Genomic DNA, 26,695 nt, shown 5'->3' with positions numbered 1-26,695 from the left:
GGAAGCTCACTGTTACTATCACTGAAGTGAACGGTGTCCATAAAGCAGCAGATCAGAGTTACTGCGGAAAGTGGATCTCCACCACCTCACACTTGCCTGGCAGCAACATGTGGATCAACTGTCAGTGTGTTATGTGTGCACAGGAAGGGAGAAGGGGACCGAGAGGAGATGCTTCTTACCGCAGTGAGATAGCAAGTCGGCATGGAACTCGAGCAGCTCATCCCGGATTTCATCAGGTACCGGGCAATCCTCCTCGTCAGCACCGTTCTTAAATTGCAGCAGCATGTTAATCTGTTGGGAAGAAGAGGAGACATCGGCTGCAGCAGAGGCAGGTTGTCTATGCCTTTGGATGAGAGATTTGTTCTTCCATACAGCACATTTATTTTATTTTATTTATGTTATTTATGTTCTGCCTTTCTCACTGAGACTCAAGGCGGATTACATGGTGTGAGATTAGCACAATTAGTGGCAAGGACAAGGGCAGGTATTTCCATAGAGTTTCAAGAATATTTCCATAAACAATGTCATGGGGTAAAAGAATATAAGTTTACAAAGATACAGTATTAGCAAGGATCCAGTATGGGGTTGAGGAATTGCTGAAACAGATCATGATCAATTCTAGGACTTACATTGAACAACATAAAGCACAGGTAGGATATAAGAGTACATATTTGCATTAAAATGCAAAACCGCAGCACTGAACTGGCGGGAATGGGTGGAGAGAGGGGACATCTTAATCGACAATTTGTGCATCGTCCAATTGAAGTTTGCTCCATGGTTTAAAACTATTTTAAAAGATGATTTTAGAGCTCTGTGGCCATTTCCACACTGCTTACCTTCATCCAGAATGTCGCAAAAACACCGGCGGAAGATAGCGTTTTCTCGTGTGAGTTTTGTGCAACATCAAGCAAAACTTGCGCGAGAAGATGCTATCTTCCGCGAGTTTTTTGCGGCGTTCAGTGGCGTTCTGGATGAAGGTAAGCAGTGTGGAAATGGCCCATATTTGGTAGATACAATAGCATACTATCTCAGAACGGCATTTACATAGTTGCACTTTCAAACTATGCCAAAGGAGCTACTTACTGAATGATACTTAAAAATACCACAGGAACAATGTGTTTGTATATGCAGAAGTTCAGTGGAAGACCTCCTTCACTATGTTTTGGTTTTCCTTTTATATTTGGAGCCCAGGAACAAATTTCTGGCTAAGACATTAGAGACTCTGACTTCTTTTTCCGATTCTGACAAGTTAGTGTTTATGTTTTCAGATGTGGATTATTACGTCTCCTACAGAATGGCACTTTTTGCTTTAGCCGCTAGGAAAATTAGAGCAAATGTGTCTTTCAAGAAAGCAGTCAGATGAAACGATATGTAACTTTTGAGCCTGAAAGAATTTTTGGAGATGGCTGTTACACTTGAAATTTTAAAATTTTAGGGCTGTAAATATGTTTTCATTTATAAAGGCCTATGGTCGTATACAATAAACTTATTACCTACCTTCCTACCATTGGACTGACAGACTGATCTCCGCCTGCTCATTTGTTTTACATGCCAGCAATTATTTAGAATCTGCACTGCATTTATTGTTCCACAATCAGCAAAAGATATGTCCTGATTCTTGAAAGATATGGCATAGGTCTTGATTTGCAAGCGTAATAGGATTCTCCTGTAGCCGTTTTAGTTTGAGGCAACCAGTTTATCACCTCGGGAAATCTGGTGATTCTTCACCAGTTTATTACGGGCTCCTCAACGAGAAATTTGAAAACGGTCAACAAACTTCCCTGGAAAAGAGTTTACTCCCACTACAGATTTCCCCCTGCTACGAGCAGCCAGAATACGCAATGTGTTCTAAACAGGAGTTTTTAAAAGAAGAAATGATAAGATCCTTTTCTTTCCAAGGCGTTAATGCAGGTCAGTATCAACATAAGCCCTGATTCAGGCCCAAATTCAGGACTTTGGGGGCAGTTACTTGAGTGGAGGGATTGGCTCTCGTTGTCCTGTGCCCCCCCCTTTTCCTCCTCTCCTCTCGCATACCCCGGGGCAGCTTGGCTGATATCATGGCTGAAGAGGGAAATGATGGAGCCGTCCGACTAGACAACAGAAATATTTAGTGGCTCCTCTAACCTCCTGGGAAGGCAGCTTTCTTTCTTTATCAGCTTTTTTTTTCTTTCGTTCATAATTCTCAGGTTCAAGCCCAACAAGAAAAATAGGAAAATCTCATTTGACAAAGGAACGCTGCATTGCGCAAGTGAACCTGAAGTGGTGAGCAATCCTCCCACCACCCTCTGCCCCTTCCCCATGTCTGTGTAACCCCTGTGAGGTTAATTGGTTTAGCCCAGTGGGGTGGAGTCAGAAGCTAGAGGCAGGCTGCTGAGGAGGAGGCTGTTTGCTGGGGAGCTTAATAAATTGTAAGCTCTTATCACCTTGAATAAGGTAATCAAACGTTGTATGTAAAATATGATTTAAAGTGGTGTTTGTGTATTGTATGTAGTTGGTGTTACTGGGATTGTATTATTTTTGCAGGGCTATAATTCCCAACAAGAAGACAGAAGCCTGGGATACAGTTGCTTCAAATGGATGAGAGAGGACTCATCATCACTTCTTGAATGTTGAACTGTTTGCCTTTTCAAGGACACTGTTGATTTGAAGGTTTTTTTTGTATGGTTGCACTTAAGAGTTAATTTTTGTTAAAGTTGTATTTTATTAATTGTTAAAAAGTTTAAAAGAAAAAAAGTTATTTCTTAAAATTTTATGAAAGTTGCTTTCTAAGCCCCATGGAACCCATGAAAAGAGACGTTACATCTGCACCTGCTCCTGTGGAGGCGAGCGGAACTCCCGGGTGCGGCGAGCTGTCTCAGCGGCAGACATGGTGAACGCCTGCATCAGCGTGCTGTAGCGCTGCCGTTGGTTGGTCTGCAGGTTGTCCATGTAGCACTCCGAGAATGCGATGATGGCTTCCACCCGGTGCTGTAATTCGCGGTCGCAGAAAAACTGCAGCAGGTGGCACATCTGCAGGGAGGAAGAGGAGGAAAGAAGGGAGGACTCTGAAAGCACATGCACCGCTAGCAGAGAGAGGATGCTGGGGGATGAGGAAGAGGCACACAATATAAACTGTTTTTCCAGATGACCCAGGGAATGGGTACCCGGCATCCCCCAGAATCTGTGAGTCTCTCTACATAAAACCTCTTACGCAAGGACGCTCAAGTGTAGGGAGACACAACGTTAGCAGGGAAGCGTAGTTTTAAAAGACAGAGCCGGCAGAGATCACTCCTCAGAGGGTTAGTTGGGGTTAGTGTCAATTTCACCTCCCCTTCCAGAAGACAAAGATGAAATTAACAAACCCTCTGAGGAGCAATCTCCACCGGCTCTGTCTTTTAAAACTACGCTTCCCAGCTAACACTGCATCTCCCTACACCTGAGCGTCCTCGCGTAAGAGGTCTTGTGTAGAGAGATTCTGTCTCATCTGTGTTTGGCTGGACACAGTTCCCAGGTGCCCTTTGTTGACTGCACCCTCCTTCTGACTCTCTCAAAACTCTCTCAACTCTAGTGGCAGGAAACATGATGCTCCATACGAGACTCTTGCTCTCTGTCTGTCACACACAGTGGTCTGCATCCACATTGGTTGGCTTTTCAGAACTGTGGTGTGCAGACGGCCCACGCTTTGGGGACGGGACTCCTTGCTCTTTGCCCCTGGATTTGGTAATGACTGCAACACTACTGGGCGATACAAAACAGAGGAACTATCAGAGAGAGAGAGAGAGAAAGCAGACAGGAAAGCCACAAAGCCCGTATTTTACCTGCAACTTGACAGACTCGGGAAGAGTCATCTGCAACAGGCCTTCCTCCAGTGCCTCCTCATCTTCCTTGGCCTCAGCCTCCCCGGCCTCGATGGCTTTCAGCTCCCTCTTGTCTCCTTCCTCGGCTTCCTCCTTCTGCCCCCCTCCAGCCTCTTTCTCTGCCCCTTCCTCCTCCTCCTCTGCCACCTCCTCCTCCTCCTCCTCCTCCGCAGGCTCTTGTTCCTCTCCTTCTTCACCACCCTCTTCGCCAGCCTCTGCCGTCTCCTCCTCCTTGGACTCGCTGAACACATTGGGCTCGATCATCTTCAGGATGTGGCGAACGTCCTCGTCCTCAAAGACGCCCATGATCAGGAGGGTGCAGATCAGCTTGAGGACGGGCACGAACTGGAACTCCACGCTGCCCCCCACAGGGTCACGGGTGTGCTGCCCGCCATCTTGGACGGCCTCGGTGAGCATAGTGATGGCCTTGATCTTCAGGATGTCCAAGGGGATGGAAGGGCTTAACTGGTACAGCTCGGAGTTGGTGCTCACGAAGCAGGTGTCTGAGAAGTGCAGCGGAGGGCGCAAGCAAGTGCTCATGCCCACGCCGGGCAAGCCGGGCTTCTTGGTGCCGTCCGGGAACAGCGTGATGCTCTTGGTCTCGTCCGTCATGGGGACGATGAACTCGCTGTTCATCATGAGGCGGGAGCGCTTGGCTGACTCCAGGTGCATGCTGATCAGCATGTCATAGTAGCCGCCGCGCAGCAAGCCCGGCAGGTGGTTGCTCTCGATGGTGTACAGTAGCTGCGACTCGTCCACATGGCTGCACAAGGCGTGCGCCACCCGGTTATTACCCAGCGCGCAGACGGCACAGTATAGTTTCAGGGTGTGCGAGTGGAACTTCAGGAGGTCCAACCGTTCGGACAGCTCCAGGATGTCAATGCACCTGATGGGAGTGGGTAGGATAGGAAAAGGTGGAGCATTAGGGGACGCAGGGCTTTTTTTCAGGGGGAATGCGGGGGAAGGGAGTTCCGGAACCTCTTGAAAATGGTCACATGGCCGGTGGCCCCGCCCCCTGATCTCCAGAGAGAGGGGAGTTGAGATTGCCCTCCGCATCGCGAAGCGGTGCAGAGGGCAATCTCAACTCCCCTCTGTCTGGAGATCAGGGGGCGGGGCCACCAGCCATGTGACCATTTTCTCCAAGGGCAACCCACTGAGTTCCACCACCTCTTTTCCCAGAAAAAAAGCCCTGAGGGGACGTACAGGTGGTGTTGGTAGTGGTTGGCTGATTGCCATACAGCAGGTGTACAAACCGCTAAGGAAAAGACAGGAGTCTTTTCCTCTGGGTTGCCTCTGTAGTTGCTATGGGAAGCTTCAGCGCCAATCTCCGTCGGCCACGTAGGCCTGAAAGGACCAGCACGAAGAAAATCTCTACAGGTCTGGGGATGATAATCCCTGAAAGCACCACAAGAATTCCTAGACCTCCAGACTGGGGCAGTTTGAAAAGGCTCGTGCAGAAAAGAGCAAATTGAGCCTGAATTCTCCCTAGAAGCTAAAATGACAAGACTGAGGCTATCATACTTCGGTCACATAATGGGAAGACAAGACTCATTGGAAAAGACAATAATGCTAGGAAAAGTGGAAGGCAGTAGGAAAAGAGGAAGACACAACGCGAGGTTGCTGGACTCAATAAAGGAAGGCACGTCCTCCAGTTTGCAGGATCCGAACAAGTCCGTTAACGATAGGATGTTTTGGAGGTCTTTCATTCATAAGGTTGCCATAAGTCAGAAGCGACTTGACGGCACATAACACAGCCATAAAAGAAGATAAAAGAAGGTGGAAGACTGGGATTTTACTGCTGGCCATGGGAAATAAAAGGTAGACTAAATCTTATGTGCGTGCAAGAAAGCCCCAAAAGCAACTTCTCCCTTGCTAATGGCCCTCAAGATGGGCATCTCTGCCACAGAGGAGGAGTCATCAGAACTTCATTACACATGGGTGCAGCATAAAGCACAGTATGTCCCTGTGGGTGGCTGGGAATGAAGGACTGAAAGATCTATTTTATAACAAAACACACTGGAAATCCGGCCATGGGTCTTTGAGCATCTTGTCGAGTTTGACCATCTAGGACTCCAATCCATTGGGCGCCACCTCCTGTCCCAAGGAATTGAAACAGCCCCAGTCAGAAAGACCACCCATCAGGATAGGACGTGGACTCCTTGGCTGTGTCCCTGCAGCAGGTCGGTTGCCAGAGACTCACCGGCTCTCTTCGGGGATGTGAAGGGCCATCATGATGTTCGGGTCGGCACACTCCACCATCCAGCCGTGCCGGTCGCTGACACGACCCACGTCCACCCGCAGGAAGTCGTTGGGCATGCGGCTCCAAGTCATGGGGGTCAGCATCTGGATGGCCAGCCTGGGAGGGATCTGCGGCTCCGGGTTCGTCCGCTCGCTGCGGAACATGGCAGCCGAGATGGGCATGATATTCTGTCAGGAGAGGCAGAAGGAGAAGAGCGTCACCCCAGGAGACCCGTCCGTCAGCTTCCCGCTGTTCCGACACGCTACTCTTTTGAGGGGACGGCTCTTACCTTCAGCTTGCCCAATTCAAACTGGATTACGTTCTGGCTCGTTGGGAGAGTGAAGACAGCAGGGAACAGCTTAGTGTTTGGCTCAACCTGGGAGGATGGTATGCAAGAAAACTCAATGGAAGCGTACAGAAAGAGGGAGGTAGTCTTAAAAAAGAAGGCACACTGGCACATCAGGACCTGTCAGCCCAATAAAGGGCCCTGGAACACCTCAGGAACGCAAAATGGTTGGGGGTTAGGGTTGCTAACCTCCAAGAGGAGCCTGGAACTTTCAAAATTACAACTGATCTCTAGTCTACAGAGATCAGTTCCCCTGGAGGAAATGGCAAAGAGTCCAGTTAGCACCTTTAAGACTAACCAACTTTACTGTAGCATAAGCTTTCGAGAACCACAGTTCTCTTCGTCAGATGCATGGATCTATGACCCTGGATCTATGACCTCTGGATCTATGATCCTGGAGGAAATGAATCACAACAACGGACCACGGTGTCACAAACCAAAAGAATCAAGGACACTGTGAATGAGCCAATATGCAACTCACCAAAATATTATAAAGGAACTAAATTTGCCTTATGTAATATCTGCTGCTGTGTGAAGCTGTTGCAAGGTGGTGTACCAATGAATGCTGCTAGGAAAAGGTGTGTTTAATAAATCAAAAACAATACATCAACCACAAGGAAGACGACAAAGCAAGATACACACAATTAAAGTCCATGAAGCAAGATACGCCTAATCAAAGACCACCACGGGTAAGCCGTAACATCCCGTTTCAAACAGAAATCTTCATCAGGGACAGTACAGTATCTTGCTCCCAAATAGTTGTAATGTAATGTAATGTTTTTGATTCTTTTGGTTTCCCCTGGAGGAAATGGCAGGTTTGGGGGTGGGTGGGGGTGGACTCTATGGCATCACATCCTGCTGAAATTCCTCCCCTCCCCAAACTCCATCCTCCCCATGCTCTGTCCTCAAATCTCCAGGAATTTCCCAACCCACAGCTGGCAGCCCTGTTGGTGGCCAGAGCTAGAAACTTATTTTATTTTTCTCATTTATACTCCTGCCTTTCTCCCCATTGGGGATCCAAAGCACCTACATCCTTCTCTCCTTCTCCCTTTGACCCTCCCAACAACCCTGTAAGGTAGGTTAGGCTGAGAATATGGGACTGGCTCAAGGTCACCCAATGAGCTTCCATGACAGAGCACGGATTTGAACCTGGTTCTCCCAGATCCTAGTCTGGCACTCTAACCACCACACTGGCTCCCAACAATAAATAAAGCAGCCTATCTGTAATGGCTTTTCCCGAGATGGACTTGGGTTTATCAGGAGGAGTCCTTATTAGTGAGTTCAAAATAATTCCCGGAATTCCCGGGCTCAGGAATCTTATTTGTATCCACTCCGCAACACCAGCTTTCACTTTAAATGGTGAAGAAAGGCTCAACTACATACCACGATTTCTTCCATTTTTATTTTAAACCATTTTTTGCAAATGCAGCTTTTGCAAATGCAGCTTCCCCAAGGGATAGAACCAGGGCTTTTTTTCTGGAAAAAGAGGTGGTGGAACTCAGTGGGTTGCCCTCGGAGAAAATGGTCACATGGCTGGTGGCCCCGCCCCCTGATCTCCAGACAGAGGGGAGTTTAGATTGCCCTCTGCACCGCTTGGCAACGTGGAGGGCAATCTAAACTCCCCTCTCTCTGGAGATCAGGGGGCGGGGCCACCGACCATGTGACCATTTTCAAGAGGTTCCGGAACTCCATTCCACCGCGTTCCCACTGAAAAAAAGCCCTGGATAGAACAACATGTGGAGAGACACAAGTTTAACTCTTTCCTCCTTTGCTGTTTTCTTGCTGGAAAAGGCTATCCCTAAACGGCTTTTACTGATGCTGGGGAAAGCTTACTGGTACCCCAGAGGGGCAAAAAACAGTGGAGGAAAGGCTTTTCCAGCAAGAAAACAGGAAAGGAGGACTTCTCTCCACACTGCCATTTGCTAAAAGAAAAAAAATGTTCATCTGTAACTGGCCACCCCATGGGCTTATTGAGGCTGAACAAGTGGTGCAGTGCGTGCAAGGCTGTTTTATAGTATTGTATTGTTTGTTGATTTTATATTTTAGGCTGCCAAGTTTGATTATTTTACACTTTTATATGGCTGTGATCCACTCTCAGCCCCCTTGTGGAGAGAGCGGAATATAAATTCAATCAAATAAATAAATGAGTGAATAAAAGAGAAAACCATAACGTGCATTTAAACCTCTTAGGCTGTTGCATATGAAGAGCATCTTTCACACACCCCTGGACCATCGTGGCAGGGGGGCTTGAAGATAGGGAACCTCAGTCCTGCCTTTCCATCATCAAGGCGTCTTTGCTCACCTGGAAAAAAGTGTTAACCTCTTTCCCGTTGGCTGTGAAGGTCATAAGTCCCGTAGCTAGGTCAACGAGGCAGCCAATCACCAAGTCCACGGTGCTGACCCGCGTCTGCTGGGTATTGCTGACAAAATCCCCTCCCCAGACCATGTAGCAATTGCTCCGCTTGATGCTGTCAAAGAAAGAGACAGCTGAGTAGCCCCGAACTCCTCCTACCTTGGGTAATTAATTCTCTCCTCCAACATGCAGGCTCCATCTGTCTATCTCCAGCCTCCGCTCAATCCTCTAACACTTTCATATAACCCTCATTGTAACGGACTCTTACATCCATGTCTTTGCTAAGCTTCTACCATCCAAAAAGAAAGATTTTTATCTTTTACTCCTGAATAGCTTTCAGCAATTAGTTCAAGACCTGGCAAACAGAATTGCTCTTTGAACAAGTTCTGCTTACCAGTACATTATTTAATAGGGTCCTTTTTACTTTGCCCTTTCTCATCAAAGTACACAGACACCTTTCTAGAGTTTATTTCCTTTTACTAAAACTACATTCTAGTTTTTTAATGAAGCAAGATATCTATATCTATATCTATATCTATATCTATATCTATATCTATATCTATATCTGGTAATTAATATAAATCATGTAAAAACGAGCACAGAAAAGCAATAAGAATTAGGTTTGCTAACATTTCCTAATAAACTCTACGTTTAAAACAATCAAAGTTTTTATGAAATGCCTTAAGTTTCCTATAGCATACAATGCAAAGATAAAGAGTCTCACCTAAATTCTCATGAGATCTCTTCCAATCAGAACTCTAACATACTATCTGAATTTACATGTTTTGTGTTATCTTATGCAAATATCTAAGATCTTTTTCATGTGATGGCATAAACAAACTATGATTGGTTTGATGCTTCATTAGATATCTGTAATTTCTATTATATAATTACAGTAATTAGCTTAAAATGACAATTAGATCCAACCTGCAAAACAAAACTATAAATCTGTGAGAAATGACAGAATGAGTTCAGTTGGTAGATCACCATTGGTCCATTCTCTGATAGAAAAACATTAATCTAGATAGAGCCCACTATTTTTAATTGTCTGTCAAAGAAGAAAAGCTTACCTGTTTTAGTTACCTAACATTCTGAAAAAAGCACACAGACAGTTCGTGCAAAGTTTAGAAGTTCACCTAGAATACAAGTGTATTGCTTTGTATTGCTTAATGCAACGTGCTTTAATCTATGTTACTGTAACACCATTATCCTCCTTCAACACACCTGTAAGGCACGGCAGATTGGACTTTCTCTCACCTGTCATGGATGTTTCCCTTGTCATCACCCATGGTGATGGTGACATTGCGCACCTTGGAAAGGTCAAAATTCATGTCATGCTGGTGGTAGTCAGGTGTGACCCAGCCCACCCAGACGCAGGTGGGTTCCTGGCCTGCGAAGATCCGGACTGAGTAGTAATACTATAAAGGTTGGAGGGGGGGAGAGAGAGAGAGAGGCAAGAAATAATCATAATAAGCGCGGATGGTTTCAAAGCCTCCAGGATTCTCTAAAGTCTCAAGGACTTGGGCTAGAGATGGGCACAAACTGAAATACGAACCAAAATTAAGCACGAACCGGGCCGGTTCACGGTTCGCAAACCACGGTTTGTCAGACCCCACTTCTGACGAACTGCCATGAACTTTTAGGCTAGTTCGTTTTGTTCGTTTTTTGGTTCGTCACTGCAGACAGCCTGGTGCCAATCAATCAGTTTCCTAGGCAACATGGGATGGACTTCCTGCAGACCTTCTGCTGTTCCGGAAGTGAACTTCTGCTGGCCCGGAAGTGATGATTTTCTGACCTGGATGTGACGTTTTCACAAACCAGTTCGTGAACCAGGGGCAGGTTCGTGGAAGTTCATGGTTCATGAAATTTGACGAACCACGAACCACATGGTTCGGTTTTTTTCCAGTTTGTGCCCATCTCTAACTTGGGCAGACTGATCCTTTCTACCTACTTTTCCAGCTGCCTCTTGGAGCACGCCCAGATCCCATCAGGCTATCGCATGTTTTCTTTTCATTAACATACAAAGTCACATTTTTCTGCATATCTGGGCAGTCCCCCGAGTAGGCTGACTTCTGCCTTGTCTGTCAGTGGCCTATTGTGCGGGTTTCCTAATCTCCAAAGAGGTCGCCCATTTACTATTGGACACTGGGATTACTTATTATCACTGTTACAGTTGTCCTCCTGTGTGGAGTAACATTTTGAGTTCTATTTTATGTGGACCTGCTTGTTTTAAAATCATGATAAGTAAATAATTAAAACATATACAAGCCACACATGCATTTATTCAAAATTTTAGGAATCAAGGGTTTTTTCCCCTTCAAGTCCACTGGTTCCAAATTCGGAAGCAAGCCATGGACTGTGAAACCAGATCCACCCAAAAGGGCCCTCGACTTGATTTTGCTTTCTACTTTTCCACGGTAAAAATGGAACATCCCATTCTCTGGAAAGAGAAAGCCACACCCCAAGACCAAGCTCTCGCTACCGTTGTAGTGTGCATGATGATCTCAGGGTCATCTCGGTCATCGGGTACCACCTCCTCTTCCAGGCGAGGTACCGTGGGGACCACAGGAGGTGGGGTAATAAAAGTGGTGGCCTTCTTGGCTTTGAACAGGAAGCTAGAGAAGATAAATGGAAGAGGTATATGATCAGAAAATGCTCTGTCCAAAATATTATGCTTCACTAAGGCCTAGAAACACTTACTTGGCCCTAATAAATTCAGTGGGACTGACTTCCCAGTAGCTATGCATAGAATGGAGCAGATCAAAATACAAAGACAAATAGGAATCAGGACGTGACTATCTTACAGTGTGGTGCTTTTTGGTGTAGTGGTTAAGAGCGGTAGGACTCTAATCTGGAGAGCCAGGTTTGATTCCCCACTCCTCTGCTTGAAGCCAGCTGAGTGACATTGGGTCAGATTCAGCTCTCTCAGAGCTCTCTCAGCCCCAGCCACCTCACAGAGTGTTTTGTTGTGTGGATAATAATAACACACTTTGTAAACTGCTCTGAGTGTAGCATTAAGTTGCCTTGAGGGATGGTATATAAATCGAATGTTATTTCCCCACTGGGCCAACTGGCATGATATAAGGCTGTGTGTGTCAGGAAAGATAACATGCATAAAACTGAAGAGCCCCATCCACTGTGGCTTAAAAATACTTTTACACATTCAGTTTTGTACTTTTGTGCTTACACATTCAGCACAATGTATATTATTCAGTTAACTGCAGGGGCTCCTGAAGTTTTTCTGAAAGGCCCATATCCTTACCCCTGTATGCAGCTTACCCTCGTTTGGTCTTGCTCTTTTCAGTGGAGGCATCTTTTTCATTTTCAATCTTGGGGGCTTCCTTGGGGGGCTCTTTTGGGGTGCCAGGTGGTGGGGGGCCCTGCTTCTCCTTCTCAGCCTCCTCAGCCTCTTTGCGGCTAGCAGATTTCTTCAGCTGCTCAAACTCCGAGTCGAGGTCGACATCCTTGACGTCCTCTTCGGGGATGGTGAGGGCACGGGTGAGAGGCGTCGTACCGGCTGTCACCTTGAATTTCTCGTGGAACTCCACAGGCATGCTGAGGCGCAGGAAGAGGAGTTCCACAACAGCGTTTTGGGAGCCGAAAGTCCGGTGGGTCAACTTGAGGCATGGTGGATTATCCACGGTGCCATCAATTCGAGACACCTGCCAGGGAAAAGCTCAGAGTTAGAGCTGGTAAAAGCTTGGCGGGGGGGGGGGGGCGGGATGAGATCCTTCCCCTGCTCTGGATAAGCCTGAATCAGTGGCTGCCTGAGACAAGCAAGGAATGTGGGGCTCCTTTTCGAAGCCTATCAGGGTTCCTGAATAAAAAGATTAGCAGTAGCGGACGACCTTCCATGGAAGAGAACTTGGCTATCTGCAACTGACCTCCCCTGCAATGGGACAATGCAGAAGCAATTGGCGTGTATTCGAGGTTCTCTAACTGAGGCGGAACCTTAGAAGATACTCCAGAATCTACTCTGTTATGCACAGCAGGCAAATTAACAAAGAAAAAGTTCCCCAGAGGGAGAAGACAACTGCTCCAGATATTGAAGTTTCATCTCCACCTGCCTACATTATCATCTCAGCCATGGGCAGACCCCTATCTTTGCAAAGCTGCCCCAACATTTCTGGGCCTTCCAAGAAGCCCTCAATCTGTTACCATCTCAAGTGGTCCTGGCTGCTCCAAGTCCCTGTTCCCCCATGGACTCCACCTCCTTTGTCCCTAGGGTGCCTGGACAATACCATCCCCTTTCCCCCACCCTCTTTGGCTTCCTCGCAGACTGGTCCCACATATGTCTCCCCATCTCACGCTCTTTGCTCACAATCCCTTCAGACGTTTTCCTCCCTCCTATTTATTTATTTAGGATATTACTCTGCCACCTTTTCAGATTCCTGCTCCAGGCAGCTTGCAATTAAAACAACATAACAATATTTTAAAAAATAAGCCATTGGACTTAAGACAGCATAAAAACTATCCTTTAAAAAGAAGCAAAATATTAAAAAGCTGATACAGTAAAACCCCCTAATTAAAAGTCTAGGTGAAAAGATGTGCTTGGCCTGGCACCTAAAAGAAAGTAAAGCAGGCACCAGCATCAACTATATAAATTATTTACTTCTACACAACTGGCATCCGTGTTCAGGTACCAAGTAACACATGAGGAAATTTACCTACCCATTTCTCCCCATAAACACTTCTCTCTCCTCCCAAACGTTATTACAGATCTGTGTGTGTGTCTATTTTTGAGTTCTCGTTTCTCTGTGGCTTGCCTCCCCAAACCGGGCCCCAGACTACGATCCAATGGCTTGTTCCCCGAGCACATCGCCCGCACTTGCCTCGTAATGAGGGTGCTCCGACGGTATCGGCGCGAATTGGGGCAGGCTCTTGCTGAACCACATGGTGATGTCTCGCTTCATGTTGATGGCAAAGGGCTCGAAGCCTTCCTGCAGGCCGCAGATGGTGAAATAGCGCAGGCTGCTGACATCCTGGCCTAAGTTGAGACGCCCAACCTGGGACAGGCCCAGGCTGCAAACTGGAATGAAGCCTGCAAGGGACGGACAGAGGGAATAAAAGCCAGACTTCTTGGTTCCAGTGACTTGTGGGCAGGGCTTCATTGCCCTTTTTAAACAGTTGTCCTTGATGAAAAGCAGAAGAGTTTCAGCTAAACCATTTACACTAATAGATCAAGATGGGTAGCTGTGTTAGTCTGTCTGTAGCAGTAGAAAAGAGCAAGAGTCTAGTAGCACCTATGAGACTAACAAATTTTGTGTTAGAGTATGAGCTTTCATAAGCCACAGCGCACTTCTTCAGATACAGCTAGAATATGAGTCCATCTGTCCTTATATCTTTGAGAGTGGATTGATTTCAGATGCCGAATCACAATAGCAGGTAAATGACAAAAGTCAGTGATTGGATAGGCTGGGGTATGCAGAGGGTGGTGCATGTGGAGAAATCAGCATTGGAAATGAGACAGGAAGCCTGTCTCAAAGGGAGATTCAAAAAAGAGACTGCTGAATTGCAACTGATAACAAAGCTCAAGACAATGCAGCCACCTGGTCTGAATCGAGACCTGGACTTCCTGCCTCATTACCAACGCTGATTTCTCCACACTCACCATGCTTTGCGTACCGTATCCTATCCAATCACTCCTGCTATTGTCATTCACTGGCTATTTTCATTCGGCATCTGAAATCACTCCACTCTCCAAGATATAAGGACAGATGGACTCACATTCCAGCTGCATTTGAAGAAGTGAGCTGAGACTCACAAAAGCTCATCCTCTACCACAAATTTTGTTAGTCTTATAGGTGCTACTGGACTCTTGCTCTTTTTTACATTTATACTAATGTCCTCCATCTGCATAATTGGCATAAGACAAGGAATTCAGTTTTTCATGGCACAGAAATTTGGGAAACTTTGCTGCACAGGTTTTAAAAATTCAGAGAACACACAGGCCTGGGAATACAATGCAGGACTACCAGCCCTTCTATCCCAAGGCCACTGGACTTTGCAACCCAGAATTGGAGATATAACTGCGATCCGCCCCCCACACTTCACTCTCCCCCATTTCCCAGAGCTTAGATGAAAACCTAAAAGATCCCCAGATCTCTCCTCATTATTAACACATTCATTACACATATATAAATAGGTCTGGAATTTTGGAATTGTGTGTTCCACTGCTCCAGTAAACATGCTGACTTTTCTCCCAAGGGCCAAGGGACAGAAACCTAGAATTTGGGTTCTTGGTGCTCATGTCTTGCCCTTGAGAAATACCCCCCAAAGCAGGTGCCAAGCCATCTCTTATGCCCTACCATTTAAGACATCTTGCACCCCATGAACCAAGAACAAATTTGCTACTCTTCATCTCTCACTAGATACACAGATCTCCAAATTCAACAGCTAGGGAAATATCCCAGAAATCCTAGATCCTTGCTTCCTGATTTCAACCAAGTTAGGCAAAGGAATCCATCCATTCCAGCTCCTACTATCCCTTTTTTAACCCTAACACTTGAACTTGGTCTTGAACTTACCCTCTCCGATCTCAATTTCTTTGAAGGCCAGCTCTGACCCTGAGTCACTGATCAACATCTCCCCGTTGAGAGTGAACATGATGTTATTGTCGGTGAGGTCTATCATGCAGCCGACCACATCGCCAGGCTGCCAGGGCCGACCGAACGGCTCACTGCCTATGTGCCAGCGCTGGCCCTGAAGAACAGGAGAGAAGCGGAGGGGTCAACCCACTGGCAGTACAAAAGTGGAAAGCAAGGGAGCAGGACTATGGAAGCACACGGTAGAAGAGGTGCCCCAAGATTAGGGGGACATGGGCAGTCCTCCCTACTCACTCGGTGCCCGTTGAAAACGTAGGACAGCTCATCCGCTCCAAGCTCCACGTCAGGCCGCACACTGGGTCGTGCCCAGCCCACGCGCATCTCGCCGGTGGTAACTGCTTCAAACTCAAAGTACCATTTGCCTGACTTCACTGCATAGAACTGCTCAGCCCGGAAAATGCGGACCTTCTCTGTTCGGACCTTGGTCTGGTCTTGACCTGCTGCACAGAGAAAAGAGAGAGAGAGAAGGATGAAACAGTTGCCTTATCTATAGCCTGGGATCCCTCAACATCAGACACTCCATTCCATCGTGCTGCAATCCATTCTCAGCAGACTAAACTCCTCAAGGTACAGGGGCTTTGCTATTTTGAACCATTGGTGAGGGCATTTGTTTCTCCCTGCCCCTAGAATATTAATATGCAAAGAAAGAAATTCCATGGGTCGACTTTTTTTCAATTAGCTAATCTATACACAGGATATTCCTTCACACAGATAGCTTACTAGTACCCAACAAGCCATTTTTTCCTACGTGCAGAAAGCGTATTACATTGAGGAAGCATTTGGTCCGGAAACGGTGCAAGCCAGTAAGAATACGTGATTTGCCTGATTATAAAGCCTAGATCTTGGTTTTCCCAGTGAAGAGTGCATAACAGTAAATCCCAGAGCAGAGGAGGGGTAGGGCGGCACTCACTAGCTTCCTGGTCCGGCGGCTCGATGTTGTATCCGTAGCCGATAAGGGTGCGGACAGCCTCGCGCAAGCTGTCTCGGTTTGTTTTCTTGGTCCGCTCATCCAGGAGGCTGTAAGGCACTAGACGGGGGTTGCGTTTGTTTTTGATGTCCTAAGAAGCCCAGGAGGGAAAGCAGCCAAACATCACAGAGCAAAGTGTTTCTAGGCAGAATGCAACAGGTATCCTCCCGCTCGGCCACACGCCAGAAGATCCCAGTTTTCAGTTCATTCTTTTAACCCAAGACTCTCCTCTCCTCCCAGGCTATACAGATATCAGCGGGTTCCGGCTCTCCACCGTAACCCACCCTGTGTCCAGAATCACCCCTCTGGAATCCAGTACCTGCACAACACTATAGGTCCACCCCTGCTGGACACGGTCTCTTGCCCAGACATTGTGACCATTTTCAGCCAGCTTGTCGACCAAGGTATTCTGGGCTGGAGTTAGTTTGACGTGGTTGAGATCCAGCGGCGCTGGCTTATAGCCATTGGACATCATGTACCTGTCAGAGAGAAGGTCGGAGTAGGGTTTTTACACATCTCAGAAGCCGTATTTCCTGCCTATTTATACCTACTGAGCCAGCCCACTGGAGTATATTCCCCGGAGGACGCTCCAATCAGGACAGAAACAGCTGTTGGTGGGCCCTGGCCCCAGGGAGGCCCAGCTAGCCTCAACCAGAGCCAGGGCCTTCTTGGTCCTGGCTCTGACCTGGTGGAACTCTCTGTCAGGGCCCGGCCAGATTTGTTATCCTTTTGCCAGGCCTGTAAGACAGAGATGGTCCGCCAGGCATATGCTTAAGGCTGGGCCAGGCCTCCACCAGTCTGGTAGGGAGGGAAGAGAACGATCTGAACCCTCCCAATTAGGTTGTCCATCATCCTGCTTCCACGTGGGTTAATATTGCCATCTGTTGCCATCTGTTTTAATTAATTGTCTGTGATGTTGATTGAATTTAAATGTTTTAACTTGCTTTTATGGAAATGTGATATTTATTGTGGCTTTTAAATGATGTGATCTGCCCAGAGCCTGCTTGCAGGGAGGGAGGAATAAAAATCTAAAATAATCAATCAATATTTGAGGTTGTACATAGACAGAACCAGGCTTCAGCCCTCGCTTGTCAGCTGGAATCCGGCCACCTACGTTTTGGGAAGCTTCGTCTTCTTGAGGTTCTCTTCGGCCTTCTCGTCTGCCATTCCCACGTGGCAGCCCAAAGCAAGCAAGGTCCTGGATTGGGGGGGGGGGCGGGGGGGCACAGAAGAGGGTAAATAAGCTCTCACGGTGGACTCAAATCCCCTCACTTTCGCTTCCTCTCAATGGACAGTTGTCAGCCAGTGAAGGTGCAAAATATTTTGAGTGTCAAGAATAATTCTGCTGCTTTACTGGGATGCAAAACTCAGCTTTTCTTGAAGAAACCAAAAGCCAAAAAAAGGCCTTCTTGGTAGGACGCCTCCGCTTATCCCCCGACAATTCACAAAGGCACCCTACCTGTCCTTTACGGACTCTTACTGTTGCCAATACATAATTTCCAAATATGATGGATTTGCACTGAGTCATGAAATGTCCATGACTCATGCGCAAACTGGATCTTAAAGAGACAATGGCCAATTTCACCTGACCCCCACTGCTCTTCTATCCACTCCAGGGCTTTCCCACTCTCAACTCACTTGAGTGTCTCTCCCGACATCTGCAGGTTGTAATTGCGCTCTGGTTCAGGCAGGCTATGGAAATCGAGCAAACACGGATGCAAGCGCTTGTTATCGTCCCGGATCTGAAAAGGGAGAGGCAGAAAACACAGTTCAGGTGCCCCTGGCAACCTGTTCCCTCACTTACAGTGGGTTAAGCCCCTCTCGGTTTGCTCTATAGTGACGGAAGTATAGTGGGGTGGTGGTGGCAGCATCTCCCAGTTCTGTATATCAACTGGAAGGGGGCAGCAAAACTCACAGGTCCGTAAGTCCATCCTTGCTCGATGCGGGTCAGGGCCCAGAGTTCGTGAATATTCTCAGCCAATTTCTCACGGATCCGTTCAAGATGGGGTGGCAATACAATCTGCAGAGAAGCAAAGGAGAATGTGTTTGCCAGAAGCAATATGAATGGCCCCCAAAAGGTTCCTGCCTGCTAAACATTTATGATACAAGGCCCTGTGCGGACTGGGACCAGCGTATCTACGGAACCGTTTCTCCCCATATATTCCCCAGAGGACACTGATCAGGGGACAAACAGCTGTTGGTGGTCCCTGGCCTTAAGGAGGCCCGCCTAGCCTTAATTAGAGCCAGGGCCTTTTCGGTCCTGGCTCCCACCTGGTGGAATGCTCTGTCTGCTGAAACCAGGGCCCGGTAGGACTTACTATCTTTTCACCGGGCCTGCAAGACAGAGTTGTTCCGCCAGGCATATGGCTGAAGCTGGGCCTCTGTCGGCCTGGAAAAAATGGGTGTATAAAACCCTCCCTGTGAAGGCTGTCTACCATCTTGTTTTAAATGTGTTGTTTTTAATGAATATGAATTTTAAACTGTATTTTAACTGTATTTTAATATGTTGTTATCCGCCCTGAGCCTGCTTGCGGGGAGGGCGGAATACAAATTTGAAATAAATAAATAAAATAAATTAAACACTCATAGCTCACATTTTTGGTAGGTAAAGCAAACATTCCCCTCAAATTCAAATGATCTCAAAGAAAGTATACAATTTTTAAAGCGACCCAACACACATTCCCACATTGCCTGAACTGTTTTAAAGGTAGCCCATCCTCCACTAACCGTCCAAATCCACCTTCCCACCCACTGGGCCTGCTTGTGGTAATACTGAGCCACCTCACCTGGATGGTGTCAACGGGGTACGGCGTGAAGGCCGTATGGGACAAGGACTGGGTAGGGCCTAGAAGATTCCGGACCCCGTTGAAGTCGTGTTTATACTCCTTGATGGGCTCCACTCGCATCTTTTCGCGGGGTAAAAGGGCTTCGTAGCAGGGGGCGTAGCCTGGTGGGGGGAGGAACTTGAAGTCCCCGTGACGGCCTCCCAAGAGGAACCGCACCCTGGCAAAGACAGAGAAAGAAAATCCAATTCTAGTATGTGTCCTGCTCATACCCTCCAGCAGATGCTTTGATCAACAGAACTTTCCCAGGTTACCTTGTTCCATCAGGCCCTGATTGGCTCCCAAACTCTAAACCTTCTGATCTGTTGGGAGCTCTTTTATAATGCCTTCTTTGAACAAACCTGACCCAGTCCTGGACATGCTCACAGCTTCAAATCTGCTGATCTCTTTTGTCTGAGCCAGTCTGACCATGTTTCTCACTTTGTTGGGAAACTTCCCTCCCCAGCCCTTCCGGCCATTGCTGAGTCGAGTGGTGGAGGGCGGGGGCAGATATGGAAGGCAACTGGTATTGCCTGAGGACCATTATGTCACTTCTGCCACAACCCGGAAATGACATCATTGCATCGGGTAACACACTTAACATTTGCCAGTGACACAACAACGTCACTTCTGAGTGATGCCAGAAGTGACATTGCTGGTGATGTGGGCAAGGGCTACTCCAGATAGCGAGTTTCCTACCAGTTGCCATCCTTGCCTGGCTACCTAGTTCAAGCTCAGTGTCATGTCTGAGCCCCACCCATGCCAACTTTAATGATCCTTTTGTGCTGAACCAATGAATCCTGCTGTAACTCGATGTCACTTTACAAGTGTCATAACTACTTCTTTCTCAGGCTTCCACAGGCGTTTATCTGATGGACTGTAACAGCTTCCAGTATTTCCGATCTTGTAGTCTCAGACTTTGCTATGTTTTGCTTCCTAGTGACTCGACTTGATATTACAAATATGTGAAACATTCTCACACAAGAAAAGCACCAAAACCTTGTTTATGATTGGGAGGGGTGGGGGGAAGAGCAGACTTGAGTGTTAAAAGAGAAGTCTCTCTCACATGATGTCATCCCTATCAACTTTTACTCTTGCTGCTTTAGATGCTTACCTGGCTTCTGAGTAGTCCTACGGACACATATATGGAAATGATCTGATTTCTGAATAAAAACCATTTAACCAAGAACTCGTGTCTTGCTGCAATGGTCCAGGGGTCTGTCTACCATATCCTGTCATCCGTAGCCTGACACTCAGTTGGCACAACGGTTCTCCTGCTTTGGAGTCCAGTCCCCCGTTTTCTCTTTGTTGTCAACTACATACTGCTGCCCTGGCTTGTTACCCTACGTTACCACCTGTTCAACCACCACATCTCCATGCCGTGCAGTCATATGCAGCCCCATCAGGCTGCATCGATGCATTACTGCCACGGACTGCAGAAACAAGGCGGCTGCCAAAACAAAAACTGGCTTCCCAGCTCTGTTAACAAGCACTTTCCCAGGAAAGCACACGTACCCTTTACTAATGTGCCTCTTTTCCTTTTAAAATTCTGGTAACAAAGCAGGAAGTCCAGCATTGATTGGCGAAACGGAGCAGAGTTTGAAAGGCTAAATTGCAAAGGCAAACTGAGGATTCCCGACCCTGTAATTTATATTTTATTTTTATTTTTTTTAATTTATTGGATGGGTCAGTATACACAAATCATAATATTCAATATAAACATCCATCCCATTATGTCACTCCCACCCATTTCCCGCCCCCCTTTTCAGTTGACTTCCAACCGTTTTCCATTCCCTTCATCTATATTACATCGTTATCTCTTATAATATAACTTTCTATATCATAATATATAGTATAACATATCTATATCTGCCATATTTAAAATAAATCTCTAAAACTACTTTCAAGATTATAATATAAAATATACTATATCATTCTTACTTATATACTATCCATATTTTCACCTCTAACTAATATAAAGTAAAGATCCATTCCCCCCTCTTAACAATTATCCAAAGACCACATTTTGCCTTTCATGTCCCACTTTTTTCCCACATAATTCTTCTCCCAACTCTTAACATATTCCACAGTATCTTGTTCTTTCAACTTCCTTGTTAGCTTGTCCATTTCTGCCATATTTAGTAGTTTCAGAATCCAATCTTCCACTGATGGTATCTCTTGAGTCTTCCACACCTGCGCATAGGACATCCTAGGCGCAGTAATCATATAGAACACCATTGTTCTGTCCATTCTATCAAATTGTTCTAGGTTCAAACTTAATAACAACAATTCTGGGTTCCTAATCACATTTTTCTGTAAAATATCTGACATAACCTCTACAATTTCCCCCCAGAATTGTTTAGCTTTTTCACAAGACTACCACATATGTTTTCACAAGACCACCACATATGCCGACCCTGTACTTTATATTTTATAGACAAGAAGATGTGTGAATCTTGTCAGGTATTTTCCCCATCTCTTTTCCACCCTACTGTTGCCCTCTGGTGCTGAGCTTACTTGATACCAGCGGAGAAGCTGACCACGGGGAAGAAGAGCCCATCCAAGTTAAAGTTCTCAAACATGCCTTGGACGGGGAAGCCATTGACGCGGAAGGAAATACTGGGCACGCTCAGGTCGAGGCAGCAGCTCACCACGTCGTCCGCCCCCAACATGTGCTGCCCAGGGGAGGTCACGGGCCGAGCCACACGGCCTGCACCAAGGAAAATTGTGGCAAGGAATTAAAACCAGGGACATTTAGAGACTCCCTCTAAGAACAAGGCGTGGAAACAACACAGAGCCCAGAGAAGTAGGATGGAAGCTGTTCTTCACTTAAATTAAAAATTCATATACATTTTGCATTATAAAGAGCAAAGTTCAGCAACGTGTTTAAGTCATGCAAATCTGCAGTTTTTGTTCCTCTTATTTCACATAATTTATTCTGCTATTTTTACTACTTTTACAAAACGCATTGTGCTGCTGGTGGCTGGGTGGAGGGACAAGCCCAAGTTTATGTTAAGCATACCGCTGAAGCCCCTTCTCTTCTGACCCTGACTCAAAATGCTGCAAATCTTGCTCAGCTGCCCTCTGGTTTCAAAGATTCTGCCCAGCTACTTAAGTGTTCCATTTAGGCACGTACCTGACCACAGGTGCAGGCCATCAAAGGCAAAGGAGTAGAGGTCGTCCCCAACGCCATTGCCCCCCCAGCCTTCACCGCCACCAGGGTAGGGGCTGTACCCATCCGTCATGGCCCAGCCCACCCGCAAATGGGTAGCCTGGGCGGTCATGAATGGTTCCACGTAGTCTACAATCATCTCGTAATACCACTTCTTGTACTGGGTGGAGCCCTCGTGCGTGCCCAGAAAGATGTTGGGGCGCATGCTGTCAAAAATGGGAGAAGGAAAAGAGACAGAGGATCAGATAAGGGTGTAGGAGGGAAAAACACGGCAAACTCCAAAAGGGAAACGCGCAGACTTCGAGATCTGAGCGGCAGTCTCTCTCTTAGATTTAAAATTTCCGCAGTATTCTGACCAATCCATACTAAAGGAAATTAAAAACTCAGCAATCCAGATTCTGCACTAAGAAAACCTGAATTCCATCTTATGCCAATGTGACTTATTTCTCCTCTTTTGTATAATTTATTCTGATTTTGCTATTCACAGGGAGGAACAAAGGCACTTGTATTTAATCTCCCAACAAATGTGAAATCTGATTCAGCCACCCCTCCGCCTTCTCAATTTAAGCAGGAGCGGCTTCTGCACGTTTGAGCAGATTTTCCCCATCCGTAAGGGCTACAAACTTGATATATTTTTAAGGAAGGTTAAGATAAAGTATTCAGGGAGCAGAATTTTGCTCCCGGTTCTCTACTTTGTCTCCGCTCCAGCAGTCCAAAACATACACCCTTGGTTCTTCTAAGCAGCAGGTATAAAAACTGGGTCCGAAAACCCACCTTGTAACATAATTGATGAGTTTGGTCTGAAGGAGAAGTTCCCTCCCTGGGAGCAGGTTTTCAGTGATGAGGTTTTGGTTGGAGCGGACAGCCACACCGTTGCAGACACACAAAGAGCAGAGGACGTCCAGAACCTGCGGGAGGGACGGGATGCTACAATTTATGACCAAGAGTGGCACATTTAAAGTGGGGACAGGGGTGCCACTTACAGGAGCTTTGACCAAATTGCTGAGAAAAGGAACCAGGGGCTAATGTCAGCGTCAAGGGGCATCGCCCTGTTTGCACAGACTGGATTTAAACTACAGGTGGAGATAACTTGGAACCAGAGGACAGTCCATTCCATTCCAAACATGAAGTAGTTTCTCCTCCAGCCCTTCTTCCAACCCCGGCGGCAGGTGCACCACCCACCGGCAGAACACTTGGGTTGTGTGTCTAGCCTGCAATTTGATACATGCCATGGCAAGCACTCCTTGACAGGGCAAGTTGCTAGCCCTCATTAACATAGCCAGTTCACAAAATTCTAAATTCTTTGGACATTTAAACCCTGGAAGGGGACTCCCTGACGCATGATATAATGCATGAAGATTTCGTATTTTGGATTGCAGCGCAGGTGACCCCTTTCAGCCTCCAAAGGAAGCTGGGTTACGACACATCCTTTGAGAACCTTGTAGCAAGCAGCCCCCCTGCCAGATGATGCATTTCTGTTACAAGGAGAGCTGGGAGGGCCAGTGGCAGATGCTCGGCTCATCCTACCTTGTGGTTGCGCCCGTGTTTGTCTAACAGCGAGATGATGGACTTGATGTGGTTCTCCTGAATGATGTTTAGCACTTCGGGGCTTTCGATGAGGACACAGTATAAAACTTCCAGGATACCTGGAGAAGAAGACCACTTTTAGAGAAAGAGTACTTATCTACTGTCCTGTTGGATCAGTCCAATGGTCCATCTAGTCCAAAATCCTGTTTCCCACCAAGGTGCGTTAGAAAGCTCACAGCCAAGGCCTGGAGCCCAAAGCCACCCCCACCCCCCGCAGTAATAGCCGATCTAGCGACCCTGCCCACTCGGAGGTATACTGCTGTTGAATATGGAGGTTCCATTTAACCATCAAGGCTAAAGGAAACCTCCATTAAGCAGTTCATACTCCATTGTTCAGATTCAAATGTTATCATATTTTATAATCTGACCAGTATAATGTGTTTCCAACTGACTGAAAAGTTTTTTTAAAAAAATCATACTTGTAATTCACCTTGGGTCCCAGTGAGAAAGTTGGATTATAAATGATTTTTAAAAAAATTATACTTGTAATCTGCCTTGGATCTGCCAGACTATAAATGAAAATAAACAAATGGATGGATGGGTATATTGTAATGTTTTTATATTAACTGTTATCCAATTGCATAATCCAGCTTCACGGCACTGCGTGGATTATACCGGTCTTTGTTTTATAATTTTGCAATCCACCTCAAGTTTCAATGAGCAAGGTAGAACGGTAAATGAAGTAAAATAAAGAAATCCAACAATGCCACCAGATAGACCTTTCCTCCATGACTTTTCTTAATGCGTTTTTAAAGTCAGTGATCATGTTGTAGCAGTAAATTCCATAGATACTCATGCGCTGTGAGAAGCAGTTCATCCTTTTGTCCCTCCTGAACCCACCACCCATTAGTCCCTTCTCTCAGAGTCTAGTAACAGAATCAACGGTATGTGCTCCCCCTCCCCTCCACGCAGCTTCCCCTCCACTCACCAGAAGAGGCCTCCAGCCGGTCCAGTTTGCTGACCAGCCAGTCCAGGTTGTTGGAGAAAAGGGCGCAGTTGGAACGGTTCCCGCGGATTAGTGAGGCTGCCGGGAGGGACACAAAAAGGAAGCCAGAGGGGGGGAGCAGTTATTACGAGGCCAGGGACTGCTGCAAGGTCTTTTTCAGACAGGAAACTGATGGTATGGCTATGCATAGTCTCGTGGAATGTGGAATAAGCACCAGCCTGTGAGGGCACCACACTCCGCTGTTTTGTCTTAGCATCATCGAGGGGATGAAGCTAATGGAAAATGCAGAATGCTTATTAATTTAATAAATATCTGCTCTGTTTATTGCCCCACTGGCATTCTGCCTCGTTCTTCCTTGGGGACCAGCCCTTTGGTTTTCCCCCTGAATAACAACAACATTCAATTTATATACCGCCCTTCAGGACAACTTAACATCCACTCAGAGCAGTTTACAAAGTATGTTATTATTATCCTCAAGACAATCACCCTGTGAGGTGGGTGGGGCTGAGAGAGCTCTGAGAGAGCTGTGACTGGTCCAAGGTCATCCAGCTGGCTTCAAGCGGAGGAGTGGAGAATCAAACCTGGTTCTCCAGATTAGAGTCCTGCCGCTCTTGGCCACTGCACCAAACTGGCTTTTGTGTACCACCCCATGTGCAAACGTGGAGGGTTTTCTTAAGCTAGGCTTCGAAGACACCCTTTCTGCAAATCTCACAAATTCAAGACTGGACTGATTGTCTGTGGAAGGTACTGCCAAATCTAGCCCAGATCAGAACTAGAACCAACCCTCCTTTCAGTGACATGAGAAGTTCGTGCATGCATACCATTTGCAGGATGGGAATTGGGGGGGGGTGCTCCTCCCACCAGAAGAGGCAACACATCCCAGTGGAGAATTCTGCTATTAGGATGCCCTCCCTCGTCTATTGTGGTGATTCCAATCCCCTCCCCACTTCCGCAGGTCTCTGGCCACGTGACTGTTCCAGCATGCTTGGGGGCACTTTGGTCCTATCCCATCGAACGCAGCCCCCCTGCTCCTCCACCCTACTGGAACCCTGCTCTCGATCCACACACCAAGCAGTTCATAGAGCAGGTTCACGATCTCCTTCCAGGACTCGGCGGCTTCCTCTCCAGCATACTCAGAGAAGTGTGCGGCGGTGCTGTAAACATTGAGGCGGTCTATGCAGTTCAGAACAAGCGTGATCATGCCCTGCAAGAAGTAGAGATGCATTCAGGCCTAGGGGGGTCAGACTGTGTGTCTCTTCCACATACCCCCCCTCCCCACACACACACCATGAGACCCCCTTCTGTGTTTTGAAAGGCAGTGGAAAAAAACGGCTTTTCCATTCAGAGAGACTGGGGCTTAGTACCACCAAGATATGGTTTAAAACCTCCTTCACAGCCATGATGCTGCCTGGTGCATCATAACTGCAACGTCAACCGTAAGGAAACTGAGCAAAGCCCCCACTGTTACATCACAGCAGGTCAGCCAATAGGGCAGGGTGAGCAGAGGGTCAGAGGTCAAGATGGGCATGGCAAGAGGAGTCCGAGGGTGAGATTTCGGCAGCGGATGTATTGGAAGGCTTTTTAGCTAGATAGACGTTTGCACCGACAGCTTTGAAACGTGGCTGCCTTGTAGAAGACAACATAAAGTCACTCAATGAGCAAAGCCAGTATTGGTTTAAATAAGCAAAGCCAGGCAACTGAGCTTTATCTGTCGAGAACTGGGGCTCACACAAGGTAGTGTCAGGGGGACTCCAGAGTTCAACTTAGCAAGTCCAGCTACCTCTCTCTACATGAGACATCTGACATGTGAAGAACACATGTT

At 46.9% G+C, this 26,695-nt stretch overlaps 1 protein-coding gene across 11 annotated transcripts in view; it reads right to left on the bottom strand.

Moving 5' to 3' along the window:
• The window catches only part of RYR1 (ryanodine receptor 1), a 145,620-nt gene that overhangs the window by 78,603 nt on the left and 40,322 nt on the right, over positions 1 to 26,695 (bottom strand). For 8 of the 11 annotated variants that reach the window (XM_054999019.1, XM_054999024.1, XM_054999023.1 and 5 more), the window contains exons 14-37: positions 25,942 to 26,077; positions 24,856 to 24,951; positions 23,868 to 23,986; positions 23,115 to 23,248; positions 22,305 to 22,546; positions 21,686 to 21,878; positions 19,133 to 19,349; positions 18,262 to 18,366; positions 17,985 to 18,088; positions 17,461 to 17,544; positions 16,666 to 16,825; positions 16,290 to 16,437; positions 15,614 to 15,819; positions 15,302 to 15,476; positions 13,607 to 13,815; positions 12,054 to 12,436; positions 11,257 to 11,389; positions 10,032 to 10,192; positions 8,724 to 8,889; positions 6,365 to 6,451; positions 6,037 to 6,263; positions 3,798 to 4,722; positions 2,809 to 3,009; positions 180 to 291 (exon numbers count right to left, since the gene is read on the bottom strand). In XM_054999019.1, coding sequence (XP_054854994.1) covers positions 180 to 291; positions 2,809 to 3,009; positions 3,798 to 4,722; positions 6,037 to 6,263; positions 6,365 to 6,451; positions 8,724 to 8,889; positions 10,032 to 10,192; positions 11,257 to 11,389; positions 12,054 to 12,436; positions 13,607 to 13,815; positions 15,302 to 15,476; positions 15,614 to 15,819; positions 16,290 to 16,437; positions 16,666 to 16,825; positions 17,461 to 17,544; positions 17,985 to 18,088; positions 18,262 to 18,366; positions 19,133 to 19,349; positions 21,686 to 21,878; positions 22,305 to 22,546; positions 23,115 to 23,248; positions 23,868 to 23,986; positions 24,856 to 24,951; positions 25,942 to 26,077 — 4,723 coding nt within the window. The remainder of the gene's footprint in view (positions 1 to 179; positions 292 to 2,808; positions 3,010 to 3,797; positions 4,723 to 6,036; positions 6,264 to 6,364; positions 6,452 to 8,723; positions 8,890 to 10,031; positions 10,193 to 11,256; positions 11,390 to 12,053; positions 12,437 to 13,606; positions 13,816 to 15,301; positions 15,477 to 15,613; positions 15,820 to 16,289; positions 16,438 to 16,665; positions 16,826 to 17,460; positions 17,545 to 17,984; positions 18,089 to 18,261; positions 18,367 to 19,132; positions 19,350 to 21,685; positions 21,879 to 22,304; positions 22,547 to 23,114; positions 23,249 to 23,867; positions 23,987 to 24,855; positions 24,952 to 25,941; positions 26,078 to 26,695) is intronic. The other 3 variants (XM_054999020.1, XM_054999026.1, XM_054999027.1) reach the window with 1 other exon arrangement.

The sequence above is a fragment of the Eublepharis macularius genome, chromosome 15, assembly GCF_028583425.1.
Source record: "Eublepharis macularius isolate TG4126 chromosome 15, MPM_Emac_v1.0, whole genome shotgun sequence".
NCBI lineage: Eukaryota > Metazoa > Chordata > Lepidosauria > Squamata > Eublepharidae > Eublepharis > Eublepharis macularius.
The sequence above is the reverse complement of the archived record's forward strand: the minus strand, read 5'-3'. Positions and strand labels throughout refer to the sequence as shown.